Source organism: Amphiura filiformis, chromosome 15 (genome assembly GCF_039555335.1).
Source record: "Amphiura filiformis chromosome 15, Afil_fr2py, whole genome shotgun sequence".
In the NCBI taxonomy this organism is placed as follows: Eukaryota; Metazoa; Echinodermata; class Ophiuroidea; order Amphilepidida; family Amphiuridae; genus Amphiura; species Amphiura filiformis.
The window spans coordinates 52,018,654-52,038,532 of NC_092642.1; the positions used below are offsets into that span (position 1 = coordinate 52,018,654).

At 37.8% G+C, this 19,879-nt stretch overlaps 1 protein-coding gene across 1 annotated transcript; it reads left to right on the forward strand.

The window, feature by feature from the left end:
- The first annotated feature begins 218 nt into the window (after positions 1-218).
- LOC140171024 (uncharacterized) lies at positions 219-19,530 on the forward strand. Its single transcript, XM_072194206.1, has 4 exons — positions 219-300; positions 1,974-2,605; positions 3,571-3,975; positions 19,051-19,530. The coding sequence occupies exons 1-4, from the start codon at positions 219-221 to the stop codon at positions 19,414-19,416; spliced, it is 1,485 nt and encodes a 494-aa protein (XP_072050307.1). The 3' UTR covers positions 19,417-19,530.
- Positions 19,531-19,879: the final 349 nt, after the last annotated feature.

Consider the following 19,879-nt stretch of genomic DNA (forward strand, 5'->3'; position numbering starts at 1 on the left):
ATCTGGGACCTAATGCAATCCTCAAAGATGACATCGCTCGCCCCTACAGAGCCAGGGTAGTCAACAATGGTCAACGACTACCTACAGAATATGGGAGTAGAGAGCATGGAATGGCCTGCTATCAGCTCAGACCTCAACCCGATTGAACACTTGTGGGACCAGCTTGGTCATGTTGGTCGTGCTGTGCATGCCAGAGTAGCCCGTTGCAACCACATTGAATGACCTGCGACGAATTCTGGTTGAAGATTGGAATGCAGCAACCACAGCAACCTGTGACCAGGCTGATGGGCAGCATGAGGAGTAGGTACCTGGCTGTTGTGGCTGCGTATAGTTTTCCACCCACTATTGAGGTTACTGACTGGTGTTGTTAGAGCTCAGAATAATGGTCAATTGGCACATTCTGTTTGAGACCTCACTACATTCACAAGACGCGTACTCAGCCATGAAAAGAAGGATTGTTTCAAATGTGGTGTCATTGTAAAGGAGAATAAAGTAGCTATCCATTGATATGCAACACTATATGAACATATCACAAATAATCTGAGATATAAGGCCCCATGTCACATGGGGGAAAATGGCAGATCACACAAAAACAGCCAGATTTCCTAAAATAACGACAAAATCTGTTAAAACAGGCTGCTGAATTCTGCAAAATTGTGATAAATGAGGAGAAATAATGCTAAATGTGTGATTTACCATTTCCCCCATGAACATGGGGCCTGATAATTTGTTGTTTTGTTTTTATTGATAAAATTGCAAATTACCACCGAAATTCAGTTGTAAATATGCTAGGTGTGTTGAATTGAGCAATTCACATCGATATTTTTATTTTGAAAAGCAATAGGAACACTCTCTGGCGTATTTTTGCTCCGTGAGATCCTTTATTTATTACCTACAAAAAGTTGTTGGTTGCCCATCCATCCAGCAGCTGACCATGCACGATCGACTCAACATGTTCAATGTTGGACAGTGGCGTAGCCAGTACTTTTTCAGAGGGTGGGCGAAAGGGGGAGGCCAGTTTCAAAGTGGGAAAACTTGAACGAAAATGGCCTAAAATGCACAAAAAGCCTAAAAATCGTAAATATCAGGGCAGCCATCATCCCACGCGGGGGTGGGGGCAAGAAGAGGGGGCAAGAAGTCCCCCTTGGCTACGTCACGTACTATTATCTTGTGTTTTACCGCGTATGTTTTGTAACAAGGCAATGAAAATATAACTGAATAAAACATTGCTTCACAATTTGAGTTGAAACTTTTTTTCGAAAAAGTGGGTGAATTTGGGAAGCACCTTCCCATGAAATGCTGCAGTTTGTTGGGAAATTCTGGTATTTGGAGGAAAATTGGGTCTTTTTTGTATATAAAAACATGCTATGAATTCTGGGAAATTTAGCTTGCTTCCCGGGAAATTATCATTTTTTTCAAGACTGGCTGTTTTTGTTGATTAGTTCAGGGCAATGACATAACGCATATATTCCTGATTAGTTTTAGGTTACTGGCAGTACAGCCACACCCCGGGGGCACTTCAATATGAAATGGATATAGGTGTAGGGCTGGCACTTTCGCACTAAGGGGCATTCGGTGAGAGCAAAATGTAAAAATATGGGGTCATTGGGTGAGAGCATGATTTTTGGCATTCAGTGAGAGCAAAATGTAAAAAATATGGGGTCATTGGGTGAGAAAATGACAAAAAACAGCGTCAAAAATCGAAAATCGAATTTTTAAAAAGGCTTCAAATTTCTTAGTTTTTTCAAAAATAGGTAACAAAATCAGTGATAAATGAAAGTTGCTGTTCAAATTGAAAAGTAAGGGTCTTTGGGTGACAGATCAAATGGAAAAATAAGGGGTCTTTGGGTGACAGAACATGTGTTCGTAAAAAATATGGGGTCTTTGGGTGAGAGCGACGCTGAAAAAGGGGGGCTTAACAGCCCTACCTACGCGTCACCTCCAAAGTGGGAGTGCCCCCCCCCCCCCGGGAGCCACACCAGATGCCCAAGTGTTAATCATTGGAGGTGGTCCTGCTGGCATTGAAGCAGCTGCCAAGCTAGTAGAATACGGCGTCGACGATTTCCTTATATTGGAAGATGGTGAACAACTTCGTGGATATCTAGAACCTGTTGAATTCGGTGGGCTTACCTTCGCCCCTGGAAGCTTGTGGGCATTCACATCTCAGGAACATATTGACGAACTAGGTCTTACTTATACTCAAACGAATTATGACTCGTATACAGTTTACAACGATGATGGGGAAAATGTTACGGCAGAAGCTAAGGAAAGAGAATCGGTATTTTTTGATGCCCTTAAAAAAGGTTTAGATCAAGTAACCGATGATATCGACAAAGATCGACGTCCTGATTTATCATACAAGGCAACCCTTGCACGCGGTGGGTGGATCGGTGCATCAGCTGTCGAAAAGGTTATGGAATGGTACAATCTGGATTTTTATGAAGGACTCTCTCCTCGAGATATTTCAACAATACAGTCATATCGTCAAAAAAAAGATGAAAATCTGTCCATTGATGAGTTCTTTATTCTTGATGATAGAACCCTTGGACATATACTCTCCCCTCAAGAAGCGTTGATAAGCGAGGACAAAATCATTTTGAATGCGGTAAGTGTATAATGGGCGGACTTACCCCGGTCTCCCCTATATATAAATTTATATATACACACGTACATGCAGACATGGATATGTTCATGTAATTTTCCACTTTAAAGTCATCAAGTGGTTGCATATTACTTTGCCAAAATACAGACTTGACATTTCTTCCCGAAGTACCAAGACTAATCTGAAAGGGGTCTGCATAAAACGTACGGGTTAAATATTTATTGGGGTGTGTCGGGAGAATGTGTCAAATTGATAGAAATGTGCTTTCCACGAGTTTACATTTTAGTGCTCATAATGTAGTGCATTTGGCTAAAATGGGGGGGGGGGGATTTAGTGAGGCTGAATCACGAGCTTTGTGGGGGGACACAATTTCTGACTTTATGCAACATTGTTCTGTTAATATCATATTTATTGGGGTTTAAGGTGATATTTCCTGAACTTTGTCAGCAATTAGCATTTGTCACAGCTGAATGCACTTGTAATGTACCAGGTTTGAATGTGGGAGGAGCTTTTGAAACAAAAGGCTCTTTGAATGCCCCCCTGGGGCCAAGTGTTACAAACTTACTGTACATAAATAAACAGTATGAATTCATTGGACAACCAGAAATCCGCACAGTTGTTTTTTATTGCTCTGTGGGGCTCTGTGGGACCCTGTGGGCCATTATTATATTGGGACTCCATTAGTTGCAAATCCTCACTATCGGTGACCGGTTAAACAAACACAATTACGGTACTTACTTATAGTATATTGACTAAGAAATATGCGGGTACAGGGTTCCCAGCCCGTGGGTCTCGCGTCCTAAAAATAAAGGGATGGGACACGTGGCACAATTTGAATAATAGGTTGGGAGATAAACATGATTTTAAATACGGATACAGGCGGACGGAGGGCTGAAATATGTGTTTTACTTTGAAAAGCAAGGAAAAGGCGATTTTGATTCAATAATTTCTTTTGTGTCTCCTTTCAGCGAGCAGTCTCCGTCAACCAAAAATCAGATGAAGATGACTACGTTAGAGTGTCCACAGAAGATGGCAATGAATATGTTGGTGAATATGTCATAGTAACCAGCACAGTCGGTGTGATTCAAAATGGTGGCTTGACTTTTGAACCTCCTCTACCCCCATGGAAGACTGAGCAGTTCTGCCGATATCAAATGGCGATTCTTGAGCCTTTCTTTCTGAAATTTGACACTAAATTCTGGGACGACACTGAATACATCCTGCACGCTAGTGATCGTAAAGGGTACTACCCGGCATTTTTGAATTTGGATGCTGAAGGCTACCGTCCCGGAAATAACATTCTGATTGGATGGCTGGTTGGAGACGAGGCTTATCGGGCAGAACTTTTGTCAGATGAAGAAGTGCAAGCTGAGGTAAGAAATAGTTATACTTAAAGCCGTGCATGATTTGCTCCACAGCGACGCCCTCAATTTTTCTTGAATGTCTACTTTTTGCATGATTATATTGCCCAATGGTGTACTAGAATACCACGTGAAAGTCTAAGCCTGAAATGCTTTAATTACAGAGTCCACCGATCAAGTGATGGCTAGCACACTGTGTACATGTATATCATTGATTCATTGAATCAGTGACGTATAAACTGTGTGCATATCGCTTTAAGTTTTGACGTATAAACTGTGCATATCGCCATACGTCTTACTTCTTGTTTATACATCCCAGCTGCGTGCCGCTCCGCCAATATAATCATGTCATAATACGATCGGCGAGCTAATGCATGAATTCTAGGCACTGGAATGATATTTCTTCGTGTTACCTCTTTTGTTTGGCTCGAAATTAAAGGGGACAATGTGATCAGTAGCTATCATTAAATAGTAACATCTAAATAGGAATCTATTCTTTACGCAAATAACACATTATGGCATTAAAGGCTGGGGTTGTGAACGTTTGGACAGTATTTATTGTGGGACATTAGAGCACATCAGACATATCGAATCGCATTCTGAATACGAAGAATGTTCTTCTGATATCAAATAATTTTGATTTTTGAAATTCACGATATAATACACATTTTATGGCAAATGATTAAAAATTGATATTTTTGATATTTAACAGTACTCGAAGTATTAACTTTCTGAATCTGATGATTTATACTTAAAGTGTATGTAGGTGGGATGAAAAGCCGACGATCAATTGAAAATTTTGACCTTTCGTATTGAAGATATGGATTTTTCCCCAAAACACCAACAAAAATTAGGTCTTTTGGGAAAAAATCCATATCTTCAATATGAAAGGTCAAAATTTTCAATTGATCGTCGGCTTTTCCTCTCAGCTACATACACTTTAAGAATATATCATTAGATTTATAAAATGTACTTTTTTACTAATTTTAATAATTTGTCATAAAATTTGTATTATATCGTGAATTTCAAAAAATGAAAATTATTTGATATCAGAAAGACATTCTTCGTATTCAGAATGCCATTCGATATGTCTGATGTGCTCTTATGTCCCACCAAAAATACTGTCGAAACGCTCATTTCAGATCCCTTAATACATTGATGGTAAATTTGATTGATAAAGGTTCTTTTTCAGATCCAATTAAAATGATACTACTCACTCAGAAATATTTCCTTTCCTTTCAGGAATCTTGTTCACTCTGGTACTGGTGTTTCTAGATGTTTTTAGAACCGGCAACACTGGTTTTGATGACGTCACCAAACTTTCTTGTTGCCGAGTATTTATGACCTGGTCATAGGCCCCCCTCGTCCTTATTCAGGTGTCTTTCCCCTATTTCTGATCCAGATAGCTTTCTTCAGCCAACGTGTAGTTTTGTCGGATTCTTGATCAATCCCCCCAATGACGTGATTTTTGTGAGCAACATGTTCTGCGATGGCTGATTTATGAATTTCTGAAGCGGATGCTTTTCTTTGAGACCTGGTGTTATTTTTGTAATTTTAACCCCTTTATTGTTCTTTTTTTCAAGGTGCTCGAGGTTTTGAGAAACATACAGCCTGTCTCAAAAAAAATTGTGCAAGTAAAAAGCGCCCTCTCTGGCAATTAGAAAATACCGTTGTGACATAATGCTTAAATCAACGTCACGGGCGTAGTCTTAGCTCTGAAATACCGTTTGTTCTGTTCAGTTTGCTTGTTTTAATCTCGAGATATGTTTAGTTAAAGACGAAATGGTAAAATCACGATTGTGCCACTTTTACTAGGGAAGAGGGCTTTACATGCAACAGTGATAGCATCAAGTTTATCAAGAGTTCCTTCGTGAAATCAAAAGAATGCATCAATAACACAATACAAAATATTTTTGACTGTTTTTACTGTTTTATCATGATGCAGGTGTCTCTTTTTCCACTTAAAAGATATTAAAAGATAAATAAATTTTTCACATTCTGCTGTAAAAAATAAATACATGTGCATGTCAGTGATTTTATCATGATTTTATCATGGTAAATGCTGTTCTCTTAGTCGCTTAAGACATGTTAAAAGACAAACAAATATTGCACACTTATACACATGTTATAGGTTAATGAACGCGTATTACTTGTTGGGAGAGATATTAGACAATATAATGCACGCGATGTTGATGCGTCTAATGCATGCGCCCCGAAAGGAGGAGTGCAATAGACGCATCAGCATCAGCTATCATTGATTTACATGTACAGCTCTCTTCCCTAGTAAAAGTGGCACAATAGTGATTTTACCCTTTCGTTGTTAATTAAACATATCTCGAAATTGGAACAAGCAAATTGAACAGAACAAACGGCATTTGAGAGCTAGGACTGCGCCCGTCACGTTGATGTAAGCATTATGTCACAACGGTATTCTCTAATTGCCATAGAGGGCGCTTTTCACTTGCACAATTTTTTTTGAGACAGGCTGTATATGGAGAAAGCAACGTACCAGACCCAACCGAATTCTACATGTCCCGTTTTGCCACCGATAAAAACCTGTACGGAACCTTCTCTACTTGGCCGATTGGAACCAACCCCAAAGATGCCCCAAGGCGTCTAGGAGCTCACGTAGGCCGTGTATACTTTGCTCCAGAAGATGCCGGTGACGAAGACGGGTACACCGGTTTTGCAACCGGCTCCTTAAATAACGGTTACGCTACGGCAGCTGGAGTTATTTTGTGTATTCAATATGGAGATTGTGTAGAGTACACTCCAGTTGACGATCCATCTTGTCGGCCACCACCACGATCGAATAAACAACGCAAGAACCGTAACTAGTCAGGGCTAAACCGTTTATATCAGGCAGATCCACTGTCAATTCGGTCATCACGGCAGGCTGTATTATGATTTTGGATTTTCATACGTCAAGATATGTAGAGAAATCTATACTACGTTTCAGTTTAAGATCATTTCGGTGAAAATGTGGTCACTAATCATTTTATAAAATTAAATATAAGGGTTTTAAAGAATTTGTTAAAGCCTTAATGTACGACTTCCTTCATAGTTTGAATTTGTTCAGGTGGTGTATGACGTGCAGTCCCTAAATTCAGTAAATTTTCATCGTCAACCGTGTAATTGAATGGGATTATTTTGAAATTTTAAAACGCTTGAAATATCACAAACAAATAGGCCTATGTTGATAAATAATATAAATACAAGTTAAAACCGTTGGGGTTCGATAATGAACCCCACAAAACTTACCAAGTATATTGAAAATGCCATACGGCCGGGCGGTTTCACAAGTTGCCGGCTCGATCATGTCATCCACCACCTGAATTTGTTATTATTATACTCAAAACTCAAAATGCTGAAATAATACTAGTAATAATTATCGGGAAAGGTTTCTGTCCATTTTTAGCTGAAATAACAAGGTCAAGTTAAAGAAATCCTGATGGTTATGTTGGCTGTTTTATAGGCGGACATAAACTCCTATAAATTCTTCGAATTATGACTTCATTATATCGAACTTTGCTCTGTTGACTTACAAACACAACAAATTTGGCTGATTGCATTTAGGTGCAAGTTGGGATATGTGTAAACATTACTTATATGCTAAAAAATCAGGTTTGAAAAAAAACCACCCCAATATCATATTATAAGATCGTACATTATGGATTTAATATAAAAAAATGTATATAATTTGCATTGAGTTTAAAAGGTTGTAGGGTGTATGGCATTAGCCTTTTTGAAATATGGCGGCCACAAAAGGAGAGGGCGTTCTTTGAAGTGAATAATTTTTAGTATGCTTCTCAGTTGACAAAAGATTACTCACTTTAAAGTACGCCCTCTGCTTTTGTGCCAACCATATGTGACCGTTCACGGCGAATGAGCCGTAAATTCCTCCCCCGGTCAATTTTGTTTTATTTCGTGTTTAAAAAATAAACATCATAAAATTTAAATTGGTATATCATTTGACTTCAAACGATATCCAGAAGCGGGTTATGGTTTGTTAAACTTTGCTCCTTCAACAAAATTATAGCTTTTACGTTTTACATGTGTCTCTTTTTCCACATTGCTGGCAATAAATATCAAACAGTCATAATTGGCGGTCATTTCAAATCATCCCGAAGTTAACGAGGTTTAAGAAAGTTCTCTCATTGTTAATTGTTGGTAATGCATACCTGTACGAGGTTTAGCAAAAGCAAACAAAGACCAGAGCTATTAAAAGTTCTATAGCCATCTAAGGTAGAAGCTTATTATCCAATTCAACAATAGGATTATTAAGAAGTAAAAAGATTAAAATTTTCAACTGCACTCACCAGGTTATTTTCCCAAATATTTCAGAACCAACTGGTTCCAATAGGATTATTGATTAGTTTTGACTATCAAAATGAGACAGATGTCGGGCCAGCTTAAGTTACCGATGAATACGACCTTCGTACACATTTTACACCGTAACTCAGAATACAATTTAGGGAATTTACGGCTCATTTGTGCTGCCGGGTCACATAGTTCAAAAAGGCTTATCAAAATGCTTGAGTTATAGCGTACAGATACTGTTAAAATCTAAGCTAAAAATTAAATTAATTTGAAAATGCCAGATGAGTTGTCGCAGTTTATTCGGTTTTTTTTTCAATGAGGCAGCCAGAAGGCCGGATGACCTGAATCAAGTACCCCTGACCCAAAGAACATTTTCACAGCATCCCAGAATACACCATGTGCTGTGCATGCCACTTATTTGGAATTTGACCGTTTTCAGCCAGAACAAACCATGACATATCTTTTATACACATGCGTCAGGAATAACTATAAGATTTCACACCACCAAACAGAATTATATGGTTGTGCGACCTTAATTTCACTTCTCAATTTAAGCATTAAAATGAGCAGAAATTTTGCATAAATTTAGCCAAATTTGGATTGGTCATGATTAGTAATATTAATTCCTGCAAGTGTACCACAGATGAGAGAGATCGAATAGCTTTTAATGATTTTAAGCAGCCTTTTCTTTACAGAAACACTGGCATGGTTTTGCCTGTAAAATAGGCAATTTCCGGACATCGTAGACTTCGAGGGCCAGTCGTAAAAAATAATGACGGTCAACCTATATTTTTTCCAAGCCAGAGGGATCAGGCAAGTGCTGATTTCAACCATCATAGCTGTCGCTTAAAACTGAGTCGCTCCTGTGAAGAAAAAATGACATTTTCTTAAGGCAAATTTAGCACATATCTCTATGGGAATCTGTGAGATCTGAATATGTTATTTCATGTGCAAATAACCAATTTCACACTCTAATGGATTATCAGGAACTACCCTTTTGTAATGCTATGATACAGTAGGTTTCCGAAATTTACGTGCAGAAGTGTAAGGTCTACATACATATCAGTGAGCATCAAAAGAGAAGCTATGTTGATCTCCGTGTCAAAATTGTTTTCATTTAAGGGCTGTGGTATGAACGTTTGGACAGTATTTATTGTAGGATATTAAAGCACATCAGACATATCGAATTGCATTCTGAATACGAAGAATGTCATTCTGATATCAAATAATTTTGATTTTTGAAATTCGCAATTTAATACACATTTTATGGCAAATCATTAAAATTGATATTTTTGATATTTAACAGTACTTGAAGTAAACTTTATAAATCTGATGATTTATACTTAAAGTGTATGTAGGTGGATGAAAAGCCGACGATCAATTGAAAATTTTGACTTTTTGTATTGAAGATATGGATTTTTTTTTTTTTTTTCCAAAAAAAATTAGGTCTTTTTGGGAAAAAAATCCATATTTTCAATATGAAAGGTCAAAATTGTCAATTGACCGTCGGCTTTTCCTCCCTGCTACATACACTTTAAGAATATATCATTAGATTTATATAATTAACTTCGAGGACTGCTATATATCAAAAATTTGAAAAATATCAAATTTTTATAATTTGTCATAAAATTTGTATTATATTGTGATTTTCAAAAATGAAAATTATTTGATATCAGAAAGACATGCTTCGTATTCAGAATGCAATTCGATAGTTCTGAGGTGCTCTCATGTACCACAAAAATACTGTCGAAACGCAATAAACGCTCATTTTAGATCCCTTAATTTTCGGACATTTATTTAATGAGTACATGGGACCCTCAGTAACTCATAAATATCTCCCAAAACCTAAGGTTCAGATCCATAGGCTGTTCCTTGTGGCGTGTGCCCTTGTTCCGTGTTTACTTTTTCCCATGTGACCTGCCACACAGACAACAAACCGTAGCGGCCACTAAGCAAAACAAAGGTTCGTTGTCTGTGTGGCAGGTCACATGGGAAAAAGTAAACACGGAACAAGGGCACACGCCACAAGGGAACAGCCTATGGATACGAGGCCTTAGAGCCCCCTTGATATTGCTACTGTAATGCCCTCCTTCGTGAAAATGGGAGCTTGCATTCATCGGGAACCAGTAGGGTGTTTTACAAAAGCATGGTGCATCCATTGCGGTGATGTGGTGATAATCCTCTTTGCCCCTGACCTAAATTAAGTATCAAAAGATATGAAAATGCTCATCTTCTTTTAATACAGACCGTGTTGAGCGCAAACAAAATATCTTGTCGAAAAGCAGAACGAGACTTTCAACATCAACGACATACACATATTATTCCTCGAGATTTCAGAAAAAGTGTCTACAGCTAGCGTACTGTGCAAATGCATTTCAGCATGTCCTGGGTATTGAAAATTCTAAGGGACCGTTCACAAAGACTTGTTAGGGGGCCTGATGCAAAAAAATTTCATCGCGAAAATTTTTCGCCCCCCTTAAGGGATCTAAAATGAGCGTTTATTGCGTTTCGACAGTTTTTTTTTGGTGGGACATGAGAGCACCTCAGACCTATCGAATTGCATTCTGAATACGAAGCATGTCTTTCTGATATCAAATAATTTTCATTTTTGAAAATCACAATATAATACAAATTTTATGACAAATTATAATTTTTTTTGATATATAACAGTCCTCGAAGTAAATTTTTCTATATATGCTTAAAGTGTATGTAGCTGGGAAGAAAATCCGGCGACCAATTGAAAAGTTTGACCTTTCATATTGAAGATATGGATTTTTTTCCCAAAAAGACTTAATTTTTTTTGGTGTTTTGGAAAAAAAATTCATATCTTCAGTACGAAAGGTCAAAATTTTCAATTGATCGTCGGCTTTTCATCCCTCCTACATACACTTTCAGTATAAATCATCAGATTTATAAAGTTTACTTCAAGTACTGTTAAATATCAAAAATATCAATTTTTAATGATTTGCCATAAAATGTGTATTAAATTGCAAATTTCAAAAAATCAAAATTATTTGATACCAGAATGACATTCTTCTTATTCAGAATGCAATTCGATATGTCTGATGTGCTCTAATGTCCCAAAATAAATACTGTCCAAACGTTCATACCCCACCCCTTAAGAGATCTCAAAAATATCAGAGCCCCACTTTTTAACATGAAAATTATGGGTCAACCCCATAGAAAAGCATTGGTCATTTTTTTAGCCCCCCTAGAAGGGTCATACATTTTAAGGGCCGCCTTTTTGCATCAGGCCCCCGGACAGGCCCCCTACCAAGTGTTTGTGAACGCTCCTTAACTGGGAGGAAAAAGATCAATATGTGATTGAAATTCCACAAGTTGTCATCAATGCGCTATAATTTTTGAGAAAAACGCAAAAATAAGCAACAAATTGGCTAGGGGTGTAGTACCCCATTAAGGGATTTGGAATGAGCGTTTTGAGCGTTGCGACAGTATTTTTTGTGGGACATGAGAGCACATCAGACATATCGAATTGCATTCTGAATAGAAATCTCTTTCTGATATCAAATAATTTTTATTTTTTAAATTCACGAAATAATACAAATTTAATGACAATTATTAAAATTTGATATTTTTCATATTTTTGATATAATAACAGTGAAAATTTTTACCTTTTATATTGAAGATATGAAATTTTTTTCCCAAAAAGACTTATTTTTTTTGCTGTTTTGGGAAAAAATCCATATCTTCAATACGAAAGGTCAAAATTTTCAATTGATCATCGGCTTTTCATCCCACCTACATACACTTTAAGAATAAATCATCAGATTTATAAAGTTTCAAAAAATCAAAATTATTTGATATTAGAAGGACATTCTTCGTATTCAGAATGCAATTCGATATGTCTGATGTGCTCTAATGTCTCACAATAAATACTGTCCAAACGTTCATACCCCACCACTTAAGGTGATTAAAAAATGACCTTGTATTTTGGCGTCGATGGTCACCGAAAACGTCAAGATCAGTCAAGTGATTATTCCATTCAGTGATCCCAGCGAAAGTGTAAAAAAATTAACATTGTTTATAAATTGCTTAAAAGTGAAGGATAAGTCATTCAAATTATTATTTCGTATTTTTGAAATGCATAACTTGGCCAAGTTGAAGACCCATTCAAATACATGTAGCTAATTTATATACTGTCAGTTTATAAATGACAGAATCATGTAAAATGCCATGTCTTGAATATACAGCTTTTGGCTGAACCACAAGCAGGCTATGTTAAAAAAAAAAAAGCGAAGTGATTTATATGCGCTACGCACAGGTACAACGCCTAGACGTTGATCCACAAGCCTCAGCACACTTTACAGGTTGTCGCTCACCACTACGGCTCACATCATTTCATAAAACATTTAACAACAACTCAGGGACTTTGCAGCCCAACAACTCAGGGACTTTAAAACATTCCACATATAATTTTCGCAACCAGGATCGGCTCCCCGAGTTTCGTACGGGTTTATCATACAACGAGACAATAAGTTCCTTGTCCAGGGGAATTTCAAGTTAACTCAATCAGCAAATCTATGACAATAGCAAAGGTTCCAAAATTTGAAATTTGATGAATTTTACGATCGTTTGAATGAACAAATCACTGAATGGACCTTCAATGCTTCTCAAAATGAAAAGCCGTTATTGCAAGTGAATAGCAGAGTGAATAGCATCGTACTAGATACAGTGTGTTTGCTTTGATCCCATTACGGACAAAGTACCCGACAACCTCGCTTTCGAGTTGTTTTTGTTGGCATTGGCCCCGGCAATGGCCGAAGTGTATTGGCGCGGGACCTTGACGAAAAATTAATAGATTCCCAATTATCTCGGAGCTTTCGGAAAAGATAAAAGAGCATTGGACCTCGACCATTGTCTGAAATAGGGCACGTGTTATTGAACTGAATAAAACTAATTGCAAAATCAAAGATTCAAATGAAGTTATTGAATTGTATTTTTTCGTCTGTTCATATTATTATCAGAGGTCATCTGCAAACTAAAGTGATTCGATTCTTTCAATAAGATAACTTTTCGATTGCTGCTAAGTGCCAGAAGTAGGTAAGTGCAATAGCTGCCCTGTAAACACTTGTCAATTTAAACACAATGGCAGATACACATGACAGTTATTGCACTTACCCACTTCTAGCACTGAGCAGTCGATTTGTTCAAGTGTAACAGAAATATTTGAGATTGAATGATAAAGACATGTGTGTCCAGGTCAGACGTAGCTATATCGCCAAAGATTCATAATTGTCCGAGGCACAAGAAAGAAAGGATACGGATCCTGGTCTGCTAGTTCTGTTGGTATTATATATATTGTAGCGTAAAAGCAGGGATCCCTGGCTAGACACACGATGCTTTTGCGTTGGTTACTTTTCACTGCACTCAGTGCATACTTTCTTACTGGTTGTACAGCCACACCAGATGCCCAAGTGTTAATCATTGGAGGTGGTCCTGCAGGCATTCAAGCAGCTGCCACGTTAGTTGAAAACGGCATCGACGATTTCCTTATATTGGAAGATGATGAACAACTTCGTGGGGTCCTAGAGCCTCTTGAATTCGGCGGGCTTAATTTCACCCCTGCAACCATGTGGGGCTTTACACCAGTTAAGGGCATATTAGAAGAATTAGACATTGCTTATACTCAAACGAATTATGACTCGTACACTGTTTACAACGATGATGGGGAAAACGTTACGGCAGAAGCTAAGAAGAGAGAATCGGCATATTTTGATGCCCTTGATGAAGGCTTAGAGCAAGTAACTGATGATATCGACAAAGAACGACGTCCAGATTTATCATACAAGGCAACCCTTGCACGCGGTGGGTGGATCGGTGTATCAGCTGTTGACAAGGTTATGGAATGGTTTAACTTGGATTTTTATGAAGGCCTCTCTCCTCGCGACGTGTCAACAATACAGTCGTATCGTCAAGAAGATCTTTTCCCTGATGAGTACTTTATTATTGATGATAAAACCCTTGGACACGCACTCTCCCCGCTAGAAGCATTGATAAGCGAGGACAAAATCATCTGGAATGCGGTAAGTATACAATATATTAATTTCAGCGAAAGCGGGACAAAATTCTCTTTATGTTAACTTTCCACTTTAAAATGTCATTAATAAAGGAAATCACGTTATTGATGGAGCATATCATGTCACGTCCAATGTGCTCTCTTTCAGCATATAAGCCTTTACTAGCAAATCATACCAGGGGACAAGTTATGATGGCTTAAATGAATTGGCGTTATCCACGAATTCAAAGATAAAGCACCATATATGTCATTGAATGTACTTCAATCAAAATGAAATTATTACCGTTAGAAAGAAGTTTGCATGATCTCTCATCATATGTAAAACGATTGAGTTCCATCAAAGTTTGTGGACTCTAGCGGCCATTAAGTCAATTTGGCTAATAATTTTGTTACCCACGTATCAAAAAGAAAATGATCGTTCTGAAAAATGTTAAGTGAATATGACGAAGTTTCGTACTATAATTCTGAGGTCCAAGTGATTATTTTATACAAATACATTTTACCCATAAAATTCCACAAAATCAAATTTGACGTTACCCACGTATCAAATGGTATCCACGAGTCCAGCAAATATAATTGCCATAACTTAATTTAACATTTAATGACCTTGGACATTGAATTTAGTTTGACAAGCGCTTAAAATTGTAAATCGTATAAATACGCTTTAAAAAAATCTACGACGGTTTAAACTTTTGATACCCACGAATCCCGAATAGATTATAACCTTGAAAAACAAGGAGAATATTTATTTTAAATCTAAATCAGCACATATTCAAGCCATGGGTATGCTATAATTTTTACAGTACTTATAGTTTATGCACCTAAGAAACGCAAACCCCAAACGGTACTATACTTATAGCATTACCCACGAATTCGGCTTAACCCATGAATCCAAGGATTTACTCGTAAATTAGATGTTTCTTATTCATCTTAACATTTTGAAAACATGCGAAATAGGTTCCAAAACAGTTCTGTTTAATAGCGTCCTCTTGCAGGTATACTGAAGCTGTATCGTGAGGTTTTGATTGATTATCCTAAATTACCCTTTTTGTGTGTATGCAATTGGTTAGAGAAACGGGAATCATTGAAACGCAATGGAAGAATAACCACATGATGATTTCCAACCTTCTGTAAAATTTTCTATTTTGCCGCTTACCAATACATACCTTCAAATATGTGTTACCCACGAACATTTTGGTTACCCACGAATCCCTACTTAAATTATAGTTAACCATGTCTTGATAGTGTTTTAGTTCCTAGGAACCATCAAACACGATTTAATAGAATATTGCTAGCATGAAAATATGGAATGATTTTACTTAAAATAATAATATAAAACTGTTTGCTATGTCTATTTGAATTTGGCAACTTCATTATTCTCAAAAATTTTATACCCAAAATGCCATAATGATCAATTCTAAATATTCCATGTAGTTTGTATTGTGATTAAAATTAATTTTAGTGCCATTATAGCCTAAATTATTGATATATGGAAAAGTAATTTTTATTTTTATTAAATAGGAATTTGCTCATTTTCAGACGCTGTTACCCCACGAATCCATCCGAGATCCTCATCCTGCGACGAGATACAAAATCTAACTTTATATTTCTATAAAGCATTTATTTTAATCTTTCGAACTAATGCAGTAATATTAAATGACAGCCACAAAGAGCTCGAAGAATTGACACAATCTTACCTGTACATCTGGTTCTTTCTTAAAATTTGTAATAACCAAAATATTTCTTTGTAGATATATGTAATAAAATTATATTTTACGTTCAAAGTCTTCACCGATTTCTAGTGTATATGGGTCACACGTAAAATACTGAAAGATATTAAAGAAAGTGAAATTTTATGGCGTACAACAGGTGAAAAAGGCTTAAATTCGTGGGTAACATGCATATATGCGCATTTAACACTTTATTTGGTCTAGCAAGAAAAGTTATTTTTTCAATCCGATGGCACTTCCACCTGATGATTCACTAGATATGATCTTCTCATTTGAAAAGTCTAGAATTGAAAAGGAAAACATTTTTAAAATGGCCCCCAGAGAGAATTTTGTCCCGCTTTGGCTGGAATTGACCATATATATAACATCATTTATTCGTGGCTAAATAGAGTGCTCTATTCCCAAAACGGAATAGGAGTCGTTACCTGAGTTTCACGCCAATAGGCGATCGTCTGACGAATTTGATATACATTTTGTTGATTTGAAAAATTTAAGACCCTGTGAATAGAGAACACATTTTGTCTACCCTCTCAAAGTTCTCCCTTCTCAAAATTATTTTTCAAGGCAATTCCTACTCTCAACATTGTCAATAATATTTTTAAAGGCCGATATCTCAATTTCCAACTTTGTAATACCATAACTTACGAACTCAGTATCTTCGCTTGGGAATGTCCGATTTCATTGGGGAAAACGGCGCTGTGGAGCAAAGTATCTCCATAATATGTAAAACACTCATAATTGATAACCTGCCCAAAAGTGTCTCTTTTTGATATACCACGTGACATATTTACTGTGAGATACTTGTTTGTTGCCCCTCAACGATTTTACTTTGACATCACATAACACATTTAGATTTATGAAGATTTAATGATTACGTGTTAATCCAATGGCGACGTCAAAAATGGCGATATCGCATCCGCCGCCACCTGTTGGTTAATTGTCACGCCTCAATATGCTTGCAACAGAAAGCATAGAAAAGGCGATTTGACCTGAATGAATTGCTTCGTGTCTTCTTTCAGAGTGCAGTCTCCGTCAACCAAAAATCAGACGAAGATGACTACGTTAGAGTGCTCACAGAGGATGGCAATGAATATGTTGGTGAATATGTCATAGTAACCAGCACAGTCGGTGTGATTCAAAATGGTGGCGTAACCTTTGAACCTCCTCTACCTCCATGGAAGTCGGAGCAGTTCTGTCGATATCAAATGGCGACAATTGAGCCTTTCTTTTTGAAATTTGACACTAAGTTCTGGGACGATACCGAATACATCCTGCACGCTAGTGATCGGAAAGGGTACTACCCGGCATTTTTGAATTTGGATGCTGAAGGCTACCGCCCTGGGAATAACATTCTAATTGGATGGTTGGTGGGAGACGAGGCTTATCGGGCAGAACTTTTGACAGATGAAGAAGTGCAAGCTGAGGTAAGAGATAACCCGATTATAAACATTTACATTGACATTGAGGTGATGTGCTTACACTTATAATGTAGTTATACTTTTATGGGATAGGTTTAAGCCTTAGTACCCCATAGATGTGTGGAAGGTTGTAGCACACAGCCATTACACACTGGGAGAAGAAGTGCATCCTCATATTCATACTTGTCTTCAGTTGCTTCTTGAGGAGTTTGAGGTTGTGACCCCTAAGTGCAGGCGTGATGTGATGAAAAGCTGTTCCAATGGACCAGGCCATTTGGACTTTAGACCGATGAACCGCGGTGCACCCCGGTTGGGCTACCCAGCAAACGCACAGCATTTTACAGAAAATGTTTATGAAAGGGTATAAAAACGTTTGACTAACATTCAAAAAGCATTTTTGAAAACCTGATGCAAAACATTGTATTAAACATCAAAAAACCACACTTCACAAAGCATATGGACCGGCAGGTATCCCACGTGATGCGAATGCGTCATTATGCGAACAGTCATGGCCGTGGACGTGTCTGGCACCCGAGGGGTCGGTGGTTCGAAACCGCACCCGAGAAAAAAAGTTTTCTCTTCTTCTTCTTTCTTTCTTCCTTCCTTCTTTCCTTCCCCCTCGCCAAAAAGCAGCGAGGGCGTTAGGGTTATTAAAACACCTTAAATCCCCCTTTGTATGTGTAACTGAACCCTAACAGTACTAAACATCAACAAAACACACTTCACAAAGCATATGGATCGGCAGATATCCCACGTGATGCGATTGCGTCACCATACGAACATTCATATAGTCACGAAAAGCTTGGCCGGCAGAGCTACACCCCCGCGATAAAAATATGTCATGTGTACCAGTTGGTTATAGAACTTCTGATTGTTCCTCTCCGCACCGTTAGCAAATTTTCCTGCCTTTCCAACTTAATCAGACACCGCACCGAGCTATTGAACATGTTGAAGTTGTTATTTATGTATGACATGCAAGCGTAGTGACTCATGAATGTAAAGACCCTCCTCCCGATGTCCGGTGTGTCTATAATTCAGAAACAGATTGACCGTATTATTATATATCTCAATAACAAATATCGTTTCTGTAATTCCTTTTTCTTGTAATTATAACGCAATGTTCATACGTGCTGGTAATAAACAATTTCCAAAAGTTTCAGCACAAAAATTCACTAACCTTGAATTACACATCTTCATCAGAAGAAGTCCTAAGATGTTGTGATAGATTTGCCCATTTGTTGACCATTGGCAACTTTTGGTCGAATGAGGGCGTTGTATATATAAGGTTGGCAATCCCGTTTAGTGCGGGAGGTCATCCAGATGAAGAAGAAATCGCCAGAACTAAATCGCGATCAAGGACTGGAATTGCCAACCTTATACAAGGCCCTCATTCGACCAAAAGTTACCAATGGTCAACAAAAGGGCAAGTCCATCACAACATCTTCGGACTTCTTCTGATGAAGATGTGTGTGTCACACATCGAAAATTTAGGTTAGTGAATTTTTGTGCTGAAAGTCAGTTTAAACTTTTGGAAATTGTAACATTGTTATAATTGTAACCGTATATTGTTCTTTTTTCCAAGGTGCTCGAGGTGCTAAGAAACATGTATGGAGAAAGCAACGTACCAGACCCCACTGAATTCTACATGTCCCGTTTTGCCACCGATGAAAATCTGTATGGAACCTTCGCTAGTTGGCCGATTGGAACCAACCCCAAAGATGCCGCAATGCGCCTAAGAGCTCCCGTAGGCCGTGTGTACTTTGCACCAGAAGATGCGGCTGACGAATACATCGGTATTCCAAACGGCTCCATAATGGACGGTATATTCGCGGCAACTGGAGTTACCGAGTGTATTCAGGATGAAGATTGTGATGAGTACACTCCAGTTGACGATCCATCTTGTCGGCCACTACCACAATCGAATAAACGACGCAAAATTCGTAACTAGTCAGGCTAAACCGTTTGCATCAAGGCAGGCTGTTTGATTTTGTTATTTTATACGGCAAGAATGTATAGGGAAATAAAGAACTTTTCTACGTGTCAGTTTAAGATAATTTTGGGGAAAATGTTGTCACTGGAAATTTAAAAAAAATAGATAAAAGAGTTTAAACGATTGGTTTATATGATGTCCTATCAGGACATAAAAAGTGTACATAGATTGCATTGCTTTTAAAGGGTTGGATTTAGTTATATAGAAGATATAGATATATATCATGTATATACTAACTTAAGCTGCCTTGGTGAAAATAAATTTAGGGATGAAATCAAAACTCAAACGGTTCCGTCCGGTTTCTATTATTTAGAACAATAACAACCGGACGGAACCGTCAAGAACCGACGGTTGACCGCCGGTCGAGTTTTGATTTCGTCTCTTAGATAATGTAAGTAATACCCTGATGTGTTGTCGTAGT

What these genes read in the sequence shown, in the direction of transcription:
- LOC140171024 (XM_072194206.1), top strand. Translation starts at nt 219, where the DNA reads ATGACCTGCGACGAATTCTGGTTGAAGATTGGAATGCAGCAACCACAG. An exon ending in GCTGATGGGCAGCATGAGGA is followed by an intron (nt 301 to 1,973) that starts GTAGGTACCTGG and finishes CCCCCCCGGGAG; the next exon opens with CCACACCAGATGCCCAAGTG. An exon ending in ACAAAATCATTTTGAATGCG is followed by an intron (nt 2,606 to 3,570) that starts GTAAGTGTATAA and finishes GTCTCCTTTCAG; the next exon opens with CGAGCAGTCTCCGTCAACCA.